The sequence below is a fragment of the Entelurus aequoreus genome, linkage group LG20 (assembly GCF_033978785.1).
Source record: "Entelurus aequoreus isolate RoL-2023_Sb linkage group LG20, RoL_Eaeq_v1.1, whole genome shotgun sequence".
Classification (NCBI taxonomy): Eukaryota; Metazoa; Chordata; class Actinopteri; order Syngnathiformes; family Syngnathidae; genus Entelurus; species Entelurus aequoreus.
The window spans coordinates 23,328,089-23,342,515 of NC_084750.1; the positions used below are offsets into that span (position 1 = coordinate 23,328,089).

At 38.0% G+C, this 14,427-nt stretch overlaps 1 protein-coding gene across 1 annotated transcript in view; it reads left to right on the plus strand.

The window, feature by feature from the left end:
• tars2 (threonyl-tRNA synthetase 2, mitochondrial) overlaps nt 1–14,427 on the plus strand; it is a 60,345-nt gene that overhangs the window by 12,649 nt on the left and 33,269 nt on the right. Inside the window, exons 2-7 of the mRNA XM_062029668.1 lie at nt 2,968–3,146; nt 3,249–3,363; nt 7,920–8,041; nt 11,269–11,380; nt 11,470–11,534; nt 11,601–11,679. Coding sequence (XP_061885652.1) covers nt 2,968–3,146; nt 3,249–3,363; nt 7,920–8,041; nt 11,269–11,380; nt 11,470–11,534; nt 11,601–11,679 — 672 coding nt within the window. The remainder of the gene's footprint in view (nt 1–2,967; nt 3,147–3,248; nt 3,364–7,919; nt 8,042–11,268; nt 11,381–11,469; nt 11,535–11,600; nt 11,680–14,427) is intronic.

Sequence of the window (14,427 nt, forward strand, 5' to 3'; positions counted from 1 at the left end):
TTTTTGACAACGTTTAATCAATGTTAGGTTCTGTCGTTGATTTGACCATTTCCAAACCAATAATGTACAACACAAATACAACGTTGAAACAAAATGCTTTTTGATGACGTTTATTCAATGTCAGGTTGTTTTGTTGATTTGACCATTGAATTTTGGTCATTTCCCCTACCAATATTCTACAACACAAATACAACGTTGAAATACATGCTTTTTGACAGCGTTTAATCAATGTTAGGTTCTGGCGTTGATTTGACCGTTGAATTTCGGTCATTTCCCAACCAACATTCTACAACACAAATACAACATTGAAATAACATGCTTTTTAACGACGTTTAATTGATGTTGGGTTTTGACGTTGATTTGACCATTGATTGTTTTGACTATTTCCCAACCAATACTGTACAACACAAATACAATGTTGAAACAACATGCTTTTGACGATGTTTATTCAATGTCAGGTTGTGTTGTTGATTTGACCATTGATATTTGGTCATTTCCCAACCAATTTTTTACAACACAACTACAACGTTGAAACAACATACTTTTTGACATTGTTTATTGAATTTTGGTCATTTCCCCAAACAATATTCTACAACACAAATACAACATTGAAATAACATGCTTTTTGACAATGTTTAATCAATGTCAGGTTCTGTCGTTGATTTGACCATTTCCATACCCATAATGTACAACACAAATACAACGTTGAAACAAAATGCTTTTTGATGACGTTTATTCAATGTCAGGTTGTTTTGTTGATTTGACCATTGAATTTTGGTCATTTCCCCTACCAATATTCTACAACACAAATACAACGTTGAAATAACATGCTTTTTGACTACGTTTAATCAATGTTAGGTTCTGGCGTTGATTTGACCGTTGAATTTCGGTCATTTCCCAACCAACATTGTACAACACAAATATACAACATTGAAACAACATGCTTTTTAACGACGTTTAATCAATGTTGGGTTTTGACGTTGATTTGACCATTGATTGTTTTGACTATTTCCCAACCAACACAAATACAACCTTTTTGATGACTTTTATACAATGTCAGGTGGATTTGACCATTTAAATTTGTTAATTTCCCAACCAATATTCGACAACACAAACCTAACATTGAAACAACATGCTTTTTGACGACGTTTAATCAATGTTAGGTTCTGGCGTTGATTTGACCGTTGAATTTCGGTCATTTCCCAACCAACATTCTACAACACAAATATACAACATTGAAACAACATGCTTTTTAACGACGTTTAATCAATGTTGGGTTTTGACGTTGATTTGACCATTGATTGTTTTGACTATTTCCCAACCAACACAAATACAACCTTTTTGATGACTTTTATACAATGTCAGGTGGATTTGACCATTTAAATTTGTTAATTTCCCAACCAATATTCGACAACACAAACCTAACATTGAAACAACATGCTTTTTGACGACGTTTAATCAATGTTGCTTTCTGACGTTGATTTGACCATTGATTGATTTGACTATTTCCCAACCAACACAAATACAACGTTGAAACAACATGCTTTTTGATGACGTTTATACAATGTCAGGTTGATTTGACCATTTAAATTTGGTAATTTCCCAACCAATATTCGACAACAGAAACCTAATGTTGAAACTTGCTTTTTGACAACGTTTAATCAATGTTGGGTTGTGGTGTTGATTTGACCATTGAATTTTGGTAATTTCCCATCCAACATTGTACAACACAAATACAACGTTGAAACAACATGCTATTTGACGACGTTTAATCAATGTTGCGTTCTGACGTTGATTTGACCATTGATTGATTTGACTATTTCCCAACCAATACTGTACAACACAAATACAATGTTGAAACAACATGCTTTTGACGATGTTTATTCAATGTCAGGTTGTGTTGTTGATGTGACCATTGATATTTGGTCATTTCCCAACCAATTTTTTACAACACAACTACAACGTTGAAACAACATACTTTTTGACATCGTTTATTCAATGTCAGGTTGTGACTTTGATTTGACCATTGAATTTTGGTCATTTTCTAACCAATATTCTGCAACACAAATACAACGTTGAAACAACATGCTTTTTGGCGACGTCTAATCAATATTGGGTTCTGACGTTGTATTGATCATTGAAATTTGGTCATTTCCCAACCAACAATGTGGATCTAGCGTTGGACTTCAAAGTAGTCTCAATTAAAAAATACAACTATTTTCCAACGTTGTTTCGAAGTACCCCGCCTTGCGCCTAAATGCAGCCGGGATAGGCTCCAGCCACCCCCGATACCCCGAGAGGGACCAGCGGTATAAAAAGGATGGATCAATGGACGTTTCAAAATCAGTTTTAAAGGACATGTACGCATAACCACCGTTGTATCAATGTCTTGTGCCTGCTGGGGTAGACGTCCACATCAAATTAGCAGAAAAAAGGCACTAGAAGTTACACATATTTTAAGACATATCTTTATCTTGTTATTATCATTATTTTAGCGTTTTGTCCTTTTCACTACATTTTCTTGTTGATTTTTTTTTTTCTACATCGTGCCCCGGGCTCATAGCGCATTTCAGATTTACTCTGAAAGTTGTATATCCCTACCGTTTTGTGAGTTGTGTACTGGATCATTTCGACTTGCGGTTCAGTCGTAAAACATCCTAGACTTCTTCCGTTTTATCCCAAATGTTGACTTGCAAAGTCCTTAATTGTATGGATTAAAGCAAAGGTGGTGTGTGGTGCTGTTGTTTAGCAACTCTGGTCGTTCACGCTAAATTGTAGGCAGCCCCTCCTCTCGCAGGAATGCTAACTAGAAATAGGTCTTTAAATCCTCACAATTTTTAGTTTAATGTGTAGCAACTGGAGCTCTGCAATCTTAATTGTCATGTCAGTTAGTGTAGTATGGTAATTATTGTGCACACCACTTTAGTACGTTTCTTTCCTAACCCTCCTCTGCGTGTCTGTTGACAGGTGTGCCCGGCCTTACTGGAGCAACTCCAACACTTCGAGTCTCTTCGGGAGAGGAAGAAGGACAACAAGAGGACAGCTGAACCTTGGGAAAAGCCCCTCAGCATCCGGGTCGGTGACCGCCAGGTGGTGAAGGGAGCAGCTGGGGTCACCACGCCGCTCTCTGTCGCTCAGAGTATTGGGTAAACACCCAAGATGGCCAACAATGTCCTCATTTATCGTAAAAAATAATTACAAAAAAAAAAGTTGATCATAACAGTGCTGTGACATTTACGTCCTCGCAGGGAGAAAAGGGCCTTGGTGAGTAAGGTGAATGGGGAGCTTTGGGACCTTGGGCGCCCCCTGGAGGCTGACTGTGAACTACAGCTTCTTGGGTTTGACACACCTGAGGGCACGCAGGTAAAGCTGGATTTTGGTCCTTGCTCTCATCCAGGGGTGTCCAAATTAAGGGTCGCATGACCTGATCGGTCCCAGATGCGCAAAGACTACATCACTTCCTGGTCGTGCAATATTTTATAGGGTGTCCAAAACAATAGATTTTTAGAATGAATCGCGATTTATTTCTAACGATTCCTGATTATAAAAACTCAAACATCGATAAAAAAAAAAATATATACATATATATGTATATATATATATATATATATATATATATACATATATATAGATATATATATATATGTATATATATAATATACACACACACATAGGCGCCGATCTACATTTCTGCCAGTGGGTGCGCGGTGTGTGTGTATTAGTGGTTTCCCGGTACCAAAAGAATTTCGGTACTTTTCTAAATAAAGGGGACCAAAAAAATTTCATTATTGGCTTTATTTGAACAAAAAAAATCTTAGTGTACACTAAACATATGTTTCTTATTGCAAGTTTGTCCTTAAATAAAATAGTGAACATACAAGACAACTTGTCTTTTAGTAGTAAGTAAACAAACAACGTCTCCTAATTTAGCTGCTGACATATAGACTTAGACTTCCTTTTTATTGTCATATAAATTTGAACTTTACAGCACAGATAAGAACGAAATTTCGTTACATAAGCTCATGGTAGTGCAGGATAAAAAAGCAATAAGGTGCATGTATAAATAAATAAATAAATATATATAAATAATATATAAATATATATATAAAATAAATAAATATATATAAATAAATAAATGGATTACTGTACAGATAAATATATTGCACTTTTTCACATGCGTCCACGTTTATGGATGAATGTTATATTGTCTTTTTTATTCCAGCGAGTTAATCTATTTTGGGGGGAGTTGAGGGGATAATTTAATTATGATGCGTTCAAGAGTCTTACGGCCTGAGGGAAGAAGCTGTTACAGAACCTGGAGGTTCTGCTTCGTATGCAGTAACATATTGTGTCATTTATCATTATAATATTTTGTCAACAATATTAAGGACAAGTGGTAGAAAATTAATTATTAATCTAATCTCCTTTACTGTTAATATCTGGTTATTTTCTGTTTCAACATGTTCTATCTACACTTCTGTTAAAATGTAATAATCACTTATTTTTCTGTTGTTTGATACTTTACATTAGTTTTGGATGATACCACAAATTTGGGTATCAATCTGATACCAAGTAGTTACAGGATCATACTTTGGTCATATTCAAAGTCCTCATGTGTCCAGGGACATATTTCCTGAGTTTATAAACATAATATAAATTAAAAAAAAACTAAATCATATTTTGTGATGTTAAAAAATGTTGACGTAATCATAGTAATATCGACTATATACGCTATTGTACTTGGTATCATTACAGTGGATGTTAGGTGTAGATCCACCAATGGCGTTTGTTTATATTGTAGCGTCCCGGAAGAGTTGGAGCTGCAGGGAATTCTGGGAATTTGTACTGTAGTGTTTATGTTGTGTTACGGTGCAAATATTCTTCCAAAATGTGTTTGTCATTGTTATTTAGTGTGGTTTCACTATATGGCACATGTTTCTGACAGTGTTGGCACTGTTCATACGGCCACCCTTAGTGTGACATGTATGGCTGTTGAGTAAATATGCGCCTTCATTTCCTTCGTGTGCAGTGTGTTCAAAGTAAAGATAATCATGTCATTAGTTAATTATCGGGCACAATTAAATCTTGGCTAGACTTTGTTAATTATAGACTGCATGATTTATGACTTTAATTACTACGTAAAATGGACCAAACTCTCCACATAAATAACAATAATATTGATTCTTCAAGTATTAATTTAAAGATTGAAAGTTGCCATCAATCCCCCGTGGGTGCTCGGCATTGTCGGATAAGGTAGGCGCAGAGAGGGTTGATGTTGCGTAGGTGAAAATAAGCAGACCGGGTAATGTTATTGAATAAAAAGATAGAATACTGTTGACAATGACACCCAGACTCTTAACCTGTGGGGAGCGGGAAACAGTGGAGTTGTCGATGGCTATTGAGAACCTGTCGGTTTTGGATTGTGTTGATTTAGAACCAATGAGGAAAACCTCGGTTTTGCCACTGTTTAGTTTGAGGAAATAAGAGGAGAACCAGGATTTAATGTCTGTTAGACAGTCGGCAAGGGACGAGGGTGGTAGGGTGGAGGTGGGTTTACTGGAGAGGTAGAGCTGGGTGTCATCCGCGTAACAGTGAAAGCTGATGTACTTACGGAAGATATTGCCGAAGGGAAGAAGGTAGATGATGAAAAGGAGGGGCCCAAGGACAGAGTCCTGGTTCACACCTAAAGTGACGGGAGAAGGCTGGGATGTGAAGGATTTGAGTTGAATGAACTGAGTGACATGACTTTTGACATATCAGGACCATTAAATGATGACTTGACATGACATTCTTACATATGGCTCCTTTAAATCTGTAGATACATTTTTAGGTCTATCCGACTTTTTGTTTATTTTTGGTTTTTTTTTAGTTTGTTTTATTCCTTTTTTGTTTTAGAAAACTTTGTTTTTTATGGCATACAAACACAAAATATGCAATATTTTTCCCTGAAAAATATTTCAAAGTGGAATATTTGATAGGAAGTAATGAGAGCTTTAAGTAGGTCAATAATTCATAACAAATTGATTTTGAGTCATTATTATTTTTTGAGTAATGACAGTTTAAGAGAAAAAAAACAGCCTGCATTGCAGCTTTGTGTTATTAGTGTTTTCACCTGTATGCTTTTTTATTCCACCTTTTTATGTTTTTGTTTTTTTTGTAATAGTATTTTTGTTCCTTGCTTTCCTTGCTGTGGGCAGCAAATGGCCCCTGGGCCACACTTTGGACACCCCTGGCTTATGTGATCCACACAATGCTGCTAACAATGGAATGCAATAATATTGTTTCATAACCAAAGGACCAATATAAGATTATTTTATTGTTTTTATAATGTAATTTTTAATCTACCAATAACTCCACCTGGACTAGCAAAATGCACTTCTCTGTTCTTCCTTTTTCTACCTAATTGTGACTTCTCAAGCACCCTGTTATTGCCGTTATGAGCACCAGATGTCGCTGCCATCCACATAAACAAGTAGACAGCATTGCTGTGTAAAGTCCTCTGTGTGGAATACTCTAAAACAGTGTTTTTCAACCTTTTTTGAGCCAAGGCACATTTTTTTCATTGAAAAAATCCAGGGGGACACTATCCCATCCTTGTCGCCATTGTTGTATGCCAAAAATGTCACTTTTTAGCAATCTAAGCTTAATAATACACCAAAAGAAAGCTTATTGTATTTTTCTGCCTTTTATTCCCGCTCTTACTTTTTCCACTTCCAGTTGTCCAACACATGTCATCATATCCTGTGTCCCCCGCCCTTAAGTTCCCCTTACAATGGTTCCGGTATTGTCCTGTGACCCGAGTTACCAATTCATGACACCACCAGCAGAAAATGTTTAAAACGAAACTCAATAGCCTATATTGACAATATAAAGTCGTTCTTATGAAATACCTGACGCAATTGTTCGATATGACCTCAAATCATAACCATCATTAATTCTCTTGTCTCAAAGTAGGCTTACAAAGCAATGAGCTACCTGCTGCCACCTACTGGTACGGAAGAGTGTTACATGGTTACTCTGCTGCTCTACAGAGCACGGACACTCTACAACGGCACATTATTTGCGGATTTTAATTATTGGTTTGCAAAAAAAAAAATTTCCAACCAATTAGGTGAAATTGCATAATTTCCCACGGCACACCAAACAATATCTCACGGCACACTAGTGTGCCACGGCACAGTGGTTGAAAAACACTGCTCTAAAACAGTGGTTCGCAACCTTTTTTCAGTGATGTACCCCCTGTGAAAAATGTTTTAATTCAAGTACCCCCTAATCAGAGCAAAGCAATTTTGGTTGAAAAAAAAGAGATAAAGTAAAATACAGCACTATGTCATCAGTTTCTGATTTATTAAATTGCATAACAGTGCAAAATATTGTTCATTTGTTATGGTCTTTCTTGAACTATTTGGAGAAAAAGATATAAAAATAACTAAAAACTTGTTGAAAAATAAACAAGTGATTCAATTATAAATAAAGATTTCTACACATAGAAGTGCCCTCTTTGGGGATTGTAATAGAGACCCATCTGGATTCATGAACTTAATTCTAAACATTTCTTCACAAAAAGATTAATCTTTAACATCAATTATTATGGAACATGTCCACAAAAAATCTAGCTGTCAACACTGAATATTGCATTGTTCCATTTCTTTTCACAGTCCTTTTTGACAGACATTCAAAAAAAATCTCACGTACCCCTTGGCATACCTTCAAGTACCCCCAGGGGTACGCGTACCCCCATTTGAGAACCACTGCTCTAAAATATTTTAGTAAAATATTTCCAGCATTTAGGCTGCTAAAAAAATGTCATCTTAAATGGCGTCATGCCAATGAAGGTAAACACAAACCATCCTGATGCAGCAAGCCTCACTCAATGTTTGATTACACGTTAACCTGCATGTATGTTTTGTATGCTGAAGGCCGCATGGCGGACAGGAGCGTGCGTGCTCAGCTGGGTGCTGCAGAGGGAGTTTGGCGCCAGGGTGTGTCGCGAAGGGGCGTCAGACCTGGGATTTTACTGTGACCATGTGATGGAGAACAGGTGAGGTAATATTCCAAGCGGAATACTGACATTTAGCAGATGTTAACAGGATGTTTATAATCAGAAATTTCACAATTTATTTTTATTTTTAATTTTATAAGTTGTGTTTTTGATTGCAATGTCGTGAAAGGGGCTAAGGTGGTGTGGTATTACCAGTCTTAGGGGGGACGAGCGCCTTGCATCATTAAAATGAGTCTTTTTTTATGTGAAAGTAATGTATGAATGAATGTATATAGTGTAATATATTTGGGAGGGGTGTAATCTTTTTATGGCTGTTAAGGAGAGTAGACACATACATCAGCATGGATCTACGGGAGCTTTATTTTTCAACTCGCATGAAAACAAAGGCGCCACAGCGTCAATTCCGGTCTTTCAACAATCGCTATTTCTTCGGAATCAAAATATATATTCATATATTACATTTAACCTATTATTTGCACACTATTGACGAGTGATCCACCGAAAATTCAGTCGTCTTAAATAGACTTTGCTCACCGAAACCAGATGTTGTGATTAATTATCCATTTCCGCTGGCGGTGCACACGAATGACGTAAATGACGTAGCTCGCCCAAAGCTGACGGAAAAGGTCGCATTGCGTTTAGACTGTAGTCACTTTGAAAAGATCAGATTCCAATCGGATTCAGGACTACCTCTTGATGTGGCCTGAGTCTGATGCCAAAAGATCAGATTTGAAACACTTCTCGATTGCAGCTAAGATAGCCTCCAGCACCCCCCACGACCTTGAAAGGGACAAGCGGTAGAAAATGGATGAATGGATGGATGGGTTTAGACTTGCAAAAAAAAAATCTGATCCGTGTCAGTTGAGGGCAAAAAAAATCCCATTTGGTGTGCAGTGTTTTATTATTTATTGTTCACTGTTCTGTTACAGAGAACAAGAAAATTGGATAAAATTGCTATGGTATGAAAAGGGGTAGGATTAAATAAGCTCTGCTGCTTCCTACTCCTTTTCGGACGTGCTGTAATGAAACAACTGGAATTGTGTGATGCACTACAGTGTATTGTATGCATGTTCCAAATAAACTGACACTGAACTGAACAGTGTAAATGGGGCCTATTAGTACCGGTATACTGTATAACCCGGGGGTCAGTGACCCGCGGCTCTATAGCGCCGCCCTAGTGGCTCCCTGAGCATTTTTTAAAAAATGATTGAAAATGGAAAAATATGGAGGAAAAATAATTTTTTTGTTTTAGTATGTTTTTTGTTTGAGGACAAACATGACACAAACATTCCCAATTGTTAGAAAGCCCACTGTTTAAAATGTTTGTGTGTATGCTTCACTGATGAGCATACTTGCCAACATTCCCATTTTTACCGGGAGACTCCCGGTATTCAGCGCCTCTCCCGATAACCTCCCGGCAGAGATTTTCTCCCGACAAACTCCCGGTATTCAGCTGGCGCTGGAGGCCACGCGCCCTCCAGCTCAATGCGGACCTGTTCTCACGTCCGCTTTCCCACAATATAAACAGCTTGCCTGTCCAATGACGTTATAGCTGTAGAATGATCGAGGACGAGTTCTTTGTTTCTTATGTGGGTTTATTGTTAGGCAGTTTCATTAACGTCCTCCCACCGCAGTAACAACACACAACAACAGCAGTCACGTTTAGTCTACCGTAAAGCAGTTTGTCTGCCGTAAACAGCAATGTTGTGACACTCTTAAACAGGACAATACTGCCATCTACTGGATAGCTTCCAGAACACTGAAATTCAAGTATTTATTTTATTTATATGTATAATAAAATATATATATATATATATATATATATATATATATATATATATATATATATATCTAGAATTCACTGAAAGTCAAGTATTTCATACATATATATATATATATATATTTATATATATATGTATATATATATATATATATATATATATATATATATATATATATATATATATATATATATATATATATATATATATATATATATACATGAAATACTTGAGTTGGTGAATTCTAGCTTAAATATATTCCCCTCTTAACCACACCCCCAACCACGCCCCCCCCCACACCCCACACCCCACCTCCCGGTATCGGAGGTCTCAAGGTTGGCAAGTATGCTGATGAGAGTATTTGGTGAACATCGTTTTGTCCTAATTTCGGCGGTTTTTGAACTCACCATAGTGTGGAGTGTGACGCAACGGTTTGTTTACATGTAAAATCTTCCACTCCTTTGTCTCATTTTGTCCACCAAACGTTTCATGCTGTGCGTGAATGCACAAAAGTGCGCTATTGTTGAAAGGTGCTAATCAGGCATATTTGGTCACTGCATGACTGCAATGCTAACATGCTATTTAGGCTAGCTGTATGTACATATTACATCATTATGCCTCTTGTAGGTATATTTGAGCTCATTTACTATCCTTTACTTTTGCATGTCTCATGACACATTATCTGTATGTAATATTGGCTACATTTCTGATAGTTGTTTGTGTCATGTTGTTACAGACCACAGCAAACGTTACCTAGCTTGCCAAAGATTGTAATAAATCTATTTAAAGAAGACAGCCTTAACATGGACACACACATCTATACCTTTGGCCATTAAAAGCCAGTCATTTCCAGGAGTTATCTCACCTTCTGAGTAGCCTCTGATTTACTAATGCTTTCTAATGTTGTAAAAATGTGTAGAATGAATATTACATTTCAACATTTCTGTCAACGAAGATTTGCTTCAGCTTGCGACACATAATCATTTTAATAGTAGGCTATTATAGATAATATAGACACTCACGTCATGTGTTGCCTTCATTATAAGACTTGTATACGGCTTTTAATTTTTTGCGGCTCCAGACAGATTAGTTGTTTGTATTTTTTATCCAATATGGCTCTTTCAACGTTTTGGGTTGCCGACCCCTGGTATAACTCAAGTTTGGACAAAGTCACAAGTCAATTTGCAAGCAGTGGCTATTTTTGATGATGTCGACAACCGCTTACGTCGATGTGATTCATCCACTTGGTGGGGAATCGACTCAACCAAGTTCCACTGGAGCAGAGTTGATTCTACATCATTTTAATAAACAACTCTCACACAGGATGAGTTATTTTTTGACCATCCTGTTTGCAGGCCCGCCGACCGAGTTTCTTCCATTCACATCTTGAAACCGAAGCCCTTCTTTCCACATTCTTTCCCCCTAAGTCCACGTCTCTTTTTTTTGTCTTTTGGCGTTCCACCTGAATCCGTCCCTCGCACACAGCGACCCGCCGCCTCTGAGTGACGTGGAGCAGAGATGCAAGGAGGCCGCCGCCCTGACGCTGCCTCTGAGCAGGCTGGAGCTGAGCGCACAAGAGATCGAGGAGCTCTTCCAGGTTGGAAAGAAGCAGCTTAAGAAATGCTTCATCCTGCTAATCCTCAGCTGATCATGAGCGGATTACCTATGAAATGTGTTTCGTTGCAGGATGACTCACTCCGATCGCAGCTTGTCCAGGAGCAGATGGTTGGGCCCACTGCTACGGTGTACAGGCACGTGCACACATAAGAAGACAGACACTATATACGCGCTCTCACCCCAATATCTATCTGACACAGGTGTGGAGACAGCATAGCGGTCTCTAATGGCCCCCTCCTCCCACACACGGGGATCCTCAAGGTGTTCAAGCTCCTACAGGTGTGTGTGTTAACATTTCAATCACGGGAGGGGCCCAAACTTGAGATAATTAAAGACACTTTTTTTTTAAAACCTGCTATGCTAAATTGTATTGATGGATAAATGTGAGTGTTTGGCACACTCACTACCTGTAACGACACCAGTGTTTCCCACACATTCATTTATTTGTGGCGGCCCGCCACGAAAGAATTACGTCCGCCACAAATAAAAAAAATTATTATTATTATTTTTTTTTTGTCCTGTCCAGCTTCTCAGGCAAATCATATAGTTGATGTAGATGCCCATATAGGCTGTTCAGATTTACTTTACAAAAGAGAAGTGTAGGATACTTCTCTTGTTGCCTTATTTGTATTTGACCACTACTGTTTTCTGTTTATTTGTTACTGACTGTGGCAGGACACCTCTGCCTCTGTTTCACTTTATGTTGCTGGTAAATACATACTTGCCAACCTTGAGACCTGATATTGGGAGGTGGGGGGGCGTGGCTAAGGGCGGGGTTAAGAGGAGAGTATATTTACAGCTAGAATTCACCAAATCAAGTATTTCATATATATATATATATATATATATATATATATATATATATATATATTTTTTTTAAATGTTATTATACATATAAATAAAATATTTGAATTTCAGTGTTCTGCAGGCTATCCAGTAGATGGCAGTATTGTTCTGTTTAAGAGTGTCACAACACTGCTGCTTACTGCAGACGAACTGCTTTACGGTAAAAACGTGACTGCTGTTGTTGTGTGTTGTGACCGCGCTGGAAGGACGTTAATGAAACTGCCTAACAATAAACCCACATAAATAAATAAATAATGATAAATGGGTTGTACTTGTATAGCGCTTTTCTCCCTTCAAGGTACTCAAAGCGCTTTGACAGTATTTCCACATTTACCCATTCACACACACATTCACACACTGATGGCGGGAGCTGCCATGCAAGGCGCTACCAGCAGCCATCAGAGGCAAAGGGTGAAGTGTCTTGCCCAAGGACACAACGGACGTGACTAGGAAGGTAGAAGGTGGGAATTGAACCCCAGTAACCAGCAACACTCCGATTGCTGGCACAGCCACTCTACCAACTTCGCCACGCCATAGAAACCAAGATCTCTCTCCTTGTTGTGCACTCTACTCTCTAAAAGCCGTAGATGTTGTGACATCATTGGGCAGGCAAGCTGTTTATATTGTGGGAAAGCGGACGTGAGAACGGCTGTCCCCACTCAGGTCCGCATTGAGCTGGAGGGGGCGTGGCCTCCAGCTCCGGCTGAATACCGGGAGTTTGTCGGGAGAAAATCTCTGCCAGGAGGTTGTCGGGAGAGGCGCTGAATACCGGGATTCTCCCGCTAAAAACGGGAGGGTTGGCAAGTATGGGTAAATAATATGATTGTAGTAGTAGGCTAAAGTTAAATTATTTAGTATGCACTAATTAAAGGGGCAGAGCTTTAAGAGACATTTTAGCTTTTATATTTTATAAGATATATTTTTTGTAAGAACCACAATTAATAAATATATTTCAGTGAATAACTTATTGTTCAAATCTGTATATAAATATGTACATAAAGTGTTGTAATTATATTGTAAAATGGATGGATGGACTTTTAAACAAAACTGTTATTATTAATTAGTAAGTATACATTTTTTGAGCCTTTTTAGAGAAAATCATATCATTGTAGTAAATTATGCAATTTACTCGATGTCATGGTGACCACGCCCGTAGCCACGCCCCCATCGCCACAGGTATCTTGGCAGTTTATGGGAAACACTGGACACTGCACTGATACTGTGTCGGTGTTTCACAATAGTCATCCACCGTCTACTGGATTAAAAAAGGCACTGCATTTCACCCGCAAATAGGGCCGGGCGACAAAACGATATCAGTATATATTAGGATAGACACATAATCAATATTTATTTTTCTTCTTCGGCGGAAGTTGCAAAGCAAGGTCATTTGCATTTACGAAGGCACTCACTCTCTGGTAACCGAGCAACGCAGGAAGTGATAACTGATCAGTGGGAGTGAAACACTAACAGCCAATCAGGTAACAGTATCAACTATGCAAGTTGGTGGCGTCGCTTTGTTGTCACGCGGTGGATTCTTTGCATGGAGTGAGAAGAGGAAGTAAAAATGAAGAAATTGTGGATAAAACAAGGAAAACTCATCAAGGTATGGCAGGTTTTTGGATTTTTTTTCAAACGTGGTCTGTAAATGATGCAAGGCGCTTATCCCCACCAAGACTGTTAATACCACACCACTTTAGTCACGCTCACCCTTTAGATCAGGCCTTGGCAATTATTTTGACTCAGGGGCTAAATTTATAGAAAAAAATGTGTCTGGGGGCCAGTATATCTACAAAACCTCACAATAATGTCTGATTGAATGCTAAAAACATTATGACAGACCACCTTAAAAAACGGAATGGAATTCAATTTTTTTTTACTGAGTAAGACATCCAGAATGTACATGAAAATAAAGAATGTGGGACTTACTATATTAAGTATGACCGAAAAAACACAGAATATTGACAACATATGAACGTCACACCCCCTCTCCATCGACATATTTTACAATCAAGCAAAACACAACAAAAATGCAACAACCTCAGCAAAACAAACAAAAAAAACACCTACAATCTGATACAGGACTGTCTCAGAAAATTAGAATATTGTGATAAAGTCCTTTATTTTCTGTAATGCAATTAAAAAAACAATGTCATACATTCTGGATTAATTGCACATCAACTG